This window comes from Parasteatoda tepidariorum, chromosome 9 (genome assembly GCF_043381705.1).
Source record: "Parasteatoda tepidariorum isolate YZ-2023 chromosome 9, CAS_Ptep_4.0, whole genome shotgun sequence".
Taxonomy (NCBI): domain Eukaryota; kingdom Metazoa; phylum Arthropoda; class Arachnida; order Araneae; family Theridiidae; genus Parasteatoda; species Parasteatoda tepidariorum.
In genome coordinates, this window is record NC_092212.1 from 57,437,397 (window position 1) to 57,442,550 (window position 5,154).

The 5,154-nt window shown below is 29.5% G+C and overlaps 1 protein-coding gene across 1 annotated transcript in view; it reads left to right on the top strand.

The window, feature by feature from the left end:
* The first annotated feature begins 2,635 nt into the window (after positions 1-2,635).
* The window catches only part of LOC107439410 (snake venom 5'-nucleotidase), an 18,026-nt gene continuing 15,507 nt past the window's right edge, over positions 2,636-5,154 (top strand). Inside the window, exon 1 of the mRNA XM_016051998.4 lies at positions 2,636-2,959. Within this exon, the coding sequence (XP_015907484.2) occupies positions 2,753-2,959 (207 nt within the window). The 5' untranslated portion in view covers positions 2,636-2,752. The remainder of the gene's footprint in view (positions 2,960-5,154) is intronic.

A 5,154-nucleotide genomic window follows, 5' to 3' on the forward strand; every position in this document is an offset into this window, starting at 1 on the left:
TAATAACTTAGAATTTTTAAAAAAAGAAAAGAAATCCAAAACTGAATAATTTGAACAGATGCTATTTAAATTTTAAAGAATCAGAGNCGTGAATTTGGTTTCAAAAGTACAACCCTATTATAGTAAATGTTTTTTCAGTATTCTGAGAAATACCGTGAGGAAAAAAAAGTAGGCATAAGGTTAATAAAAATACATAGTCTTAAAAAATAATAGCTCGCATAATTTCTACTAAAATTTTTATTTTTGCCATTTTCTCTGAGCTCAAGGGGGGTGTTTAAACCCCTAAACCCCTCCCTTGCGTATGCCACTGCTATCATTGACTGGTGATCATAGTGGATTATGCATTAGTGAATTGCTAAGAGTAGCATACTATAATAAATTGAACTGATATAAAACTGTTCTTAAAAATTACACTTTTATCTTTAAATTGTTTCCAATCTTTTATCTAAATATTGTTTAGTAATTTCACATAACTATCACCTCAGTGAACATAACTACATACAGTCATAATTTAAATGATATAATATTATGTGTTTCTGTGCACGTTTTACATATTTTAATGTTTCAAGTAACATGATTAAGAAAAGTATGGTCAGTTTTATTAGTCACCACTTTTTACAATTTTAGTCGTCGTTGGCCACCACGGAGTAATCTTGCATCAGACCTTCATCTATTCTTTTTTGTATACAATTAATTTACTTCACTGACTGTTACGGACATGATGAATAGGCTAAGGTCATGTTCAAGTACGTAGCTCCGAAGTGAAGAAAAGAACACTGTCATGAACAGGTTGAGAGTAATACTTTGCTTGTTTAGAAATAATAGAAGCATACCTGCCAACATTCACTCTTTTCGAGAATGGATTTTCCAAGTGGTAGTAAAACAATTACCAAAAAACTATCTTCCTCTAAAATATATTTACATTTTAATTGCATTGAGATTCGCTGACGCAACGACTAATGTGCTTTTATATATTTGTTGTAATTATTTATATGTAGTAGTGGTCAAACTGATTTAAAATTATTGTTATAATTCAAAAATTTTAGTGAAATAACATGAATTTCGCTAGCACTTTAAATATGAAAATAAAATCTTCCGGGAAAACCGGAAGAGTTGGCAGCTATGTAGAAGACGTTTTGCTTTCTAAAAAATAAAAATAATAATAAAAGAATTTCTTTTAACTACCACTAAATTTTAAAATAAAATATTTATAAGAAATTTTTCAGTTACTGTCGGAATAGAATCTTCTATCCTAAATTCTAGTTTCCATAAGGCATTTGCTGGTGTTTAAAAATACTGGTAATGCTAATTAAATACTGGTAAGGTTGAAGACTTCACAACATTTTAGTTTTGTTCAATATTATCCAGTTAACACTAGGATTTTGGACGTTTCTGATATACCTATCTCTGCGAACACGCGCCAATTTGACGCATGAACGAATACATATAACAGCACTTAAACGGATGACAGCAAATATATATTTTAAAGTGGAAGTTTATAAATTGTGGTTCTTGGTTTAATAAATTCAATTTAGCAGATTTTTATCCACCACTATTTCTAAAATATTCGTAGGCTTATAAATTTCACCACTTTATATTTGCAAAATTTACTTAGTAGTTACTTGCTGTTTTTTTTTCTTTTCTTCTTTTAATTTTTCTGGCGTGTCCGGAGCAGTTAGCATTATATACTATACGAAAAAAAAAGATTGAGATATACATTTATGAAATATTCTAGTATTTTATTTTTCAATACTCGAACTAAGCTAGTGAAACCTTCAAAATCTGACACTGACATCAATTGACATTCTGCTTTTGTTCTTTCTATTATTGCTTATCGGCAACTGTTGTTTATCGCTTGTTTCATTTGAGATAACGATATCGGATAATGGATCGAATTATTGTCGGTACATTCCTATTTATTATTAATGTGATGCTTGCATGCTTACTCAAAATTTTGTCTAAATTACCATGACGCATGTCCGTAGAGATAAGTATACCACAAAGAGAATTTCAATATTTCAACGCTTTTGAAGAAAATAAACCTCAATATATATTTACCTCGATCAATGGATAAAAGTCATTACAAGAGATAAAATAAAAATGCAAGCGGGTTTTGTAATTTTCCTTATAAAATTCGAAATGCGTTAAAATGACGCATCCCAATAAACCTAGTGTTAAGCGTGGAATTTAATTCCAGAAATCTAAAACACGGCGTGGAATTACAATCAAGCAATGACGTGTATACATGTAATTTCCTGTTTGTAATTCCACTATTGCATTGTTCGACGGGGAGCTTGAACGTGTTAAAGTTTTGAGAAAAAAATTAAGAGTTTTAAGCTATATTTCTCCTAATGTAATAAAGCAATCCTTTTATCTTCCACCCTTTTTGAAAGGTATCATGCTGTCTAACAATACTATATAATCAAAACCTTGTGCAAAAAAAATTAATCAAGAAAACGCAAATTAAAAATTTAACCTAAAATCCAAAATGACAATCGAGAGGCCTCTTCAATATCTGCAAAAAATCACGGATTAAAAGTCGGAGAAGTTGGCTGGTCTGTCACACTCTGCTTATGTTTCCCTCTGAGAGAAACTATAATGGAATCAACGAGATGTTTTAAGATGAAGAACGATAACGAAATATATTTATGTTTCTTTTAAAGAAAGATATAATGATAATAAACGCTTTTGAGATCGACGAGTGTACTTCGATAGATCTTCCAATGTTTATGTCAGTAACAATTTTAAGAAAATGAATAACATTTGGTCAGGATGTTTAGTTTTAACAATCTTGTTTTGTTTTGAAGTAAATGTGATTGAAAGTTTTAATTTAACTCTCTTGCATACAAATGATGTCCATTCACACTTTATTGAATTCAATGTTTTTGGCGGCAGATGCTCTCCCAAAATGAGAGATGAGAAAAATTGTTACGGTGGTTTTCCGAGACAAGTGACTAAGGTATGTTGAAAGTCATTTACTTTGCTCGATAATTAATTAATACTTTAATTATTCAAATATTAATAAAATGACAAGAATAATAAATAAGTCAAATAATATAAAGTCAAATATTAATAAAATAAATCTGCAGAATTATACGTTATATAATTCAAGTTTCGATTTCACTTTAAGCTGTATTTCAGTTGAATTTTTAAAGGTATGCCGTTGTTGGTTTCAAAAATGATATCGTAATGAGACATACATTTTAAAACTAAGCTATTTTGGAGGCAATAAATAAAATTTTCTTTGTAGCTGTATTTCAGTTGAATTTTTAAAGGTATGCTGTTGTTGGTTTCAAAAATGATATCGTAATGATACATTTTAAAACTAAGCTATTTTGGAGGCAATAAATAAAATTTTCTTTTGTGGGGATAGTATTTATCCACAAGGTCAACTTTCATCTTTGAAAAGGTACCACTTCATAAAGCCGAGTTGACATGTTTTATATACTAGTGAAGTGTAGTTGTAATTTTGTAGTGGTAGGTACGTTACAGTACTCCCCCACCAGAATTTTATCTGCGATAGAATTCGCTGTACGGATACCGCTAGTTGATACATTGCTGTTTTGTGAGAAGCCGGGAGAGCTGTATTAAGATCACCGTACTTTTACTGACCGTGAGAGCTGTATTAAGATCACGAATAAAATTCTGGAAGGGGAGTAATGTGGGGATAGTATTTATCAATAAGGTCAACCTTCATCTATGTGAAGATTCCCCTTTAATGAAACGAGTTAACATGTATTATATACTGGGGAATTGTAGTTGTAATTTTGTAGTGGTAGGTACGCTACACTTTGCTTAGTTAAAAGAAATTTTGATTTTTTTAAAAAAAATATAAAACGTGCATTGGTACCTTTATTCATAATGTTGAAAGGGACAAGTAGTTTTTATCAACAAAAAACCATCGTAACAGAGGGTTAAACGAGATTTTTTTTATATTTTGCTTCGTATTACTTTGGCTTAAATTCAATGAGAGCAAAACTGGTTTTAACTCTTAAATAATTTAATTGTTAAGTAATTGCCTTATAATTCTCAAGTAAAAAATTAATAAAAGAAAATACATAAAATAAAAAGCAGCCTCAAATAATAGCTTAATAAAGTGGATATTTTACATTTTTACCTTTTCCATTTTTAAAATTACAGTTAACATGATTTCAATTTACAATAGCGGATGGAACTCTCAATTCAGTAAGCTTGACGTTATAAACAAATACACATATTTAATATTAAAAACAATCATAAAAAAAATTTAAAGACGAAATAGACACATTTTCTTCTTTTCCTTTAATTTAATATTATGAACATCTATTTGCTTTAAAATAGAGAAGAGTGAATCTATTGAACTGCATGATTTAAGAGGAACATTCTAAAAAATTTTGATCAGTCAATTGAAGATTATTTTTCTAAGATAAAGTTTACGCATCTAAATATTAAAGCAAAATATAAAACAAAAAAACAATATTGTATGAAAATAAAAATAGTTTGGTGACCACAAACAATTGAAATCAGTGATTTTTGCTTTAAGTCAATGATTAGCTGAATTATTTTAAAGATTGTAGCCTTACATCTACAGCTTTGCATATTTGTTAAGAATAAGCTTTTAGTTCATGTTGACACTAATCATTTATAAGAAACTTTGTTAATGTGCATTCTCGTTGCATTTGCTTAAACCGTTGGAGTAAAAATTGCACCAATTAAAATTCAGCTGTACTTACGAATTTGATTAGTGCAATGTTTACACGAGTTTGGTTTGTCACAATATAAAGAAAATTTGAAACAAAAAATGCCTTTTTTGAGAAAAACTGCTTCTTTCAGTATTTTTTTTAAAAAAGTAATATCGTGGACTTTTTACTAGTTTTTGAGGTTCCCCAGAAAGTGTGGGACCTAGGCCTGTGCCTATTGGGCCTAGGTGATAATCAGGCCCTGCACAGAAGTCAGTTGCCAAGCAATTAAGGGATAATAACTGGCATCGACGATTCAATTCAATTGTCAATTTACTTGTCAATTCAATCTTCAATCAATGTCAAATCAAACTTTTCTCAATTGCATTTCAACCGAGTAGATTTAGATAGAAATTTCCTAAGCAATGAATTACCCTTGGGAAACATAAATTTTTTTTTTTTTTTTTTTTTTTTTTTTTTTTTTTTTTTTTTTATT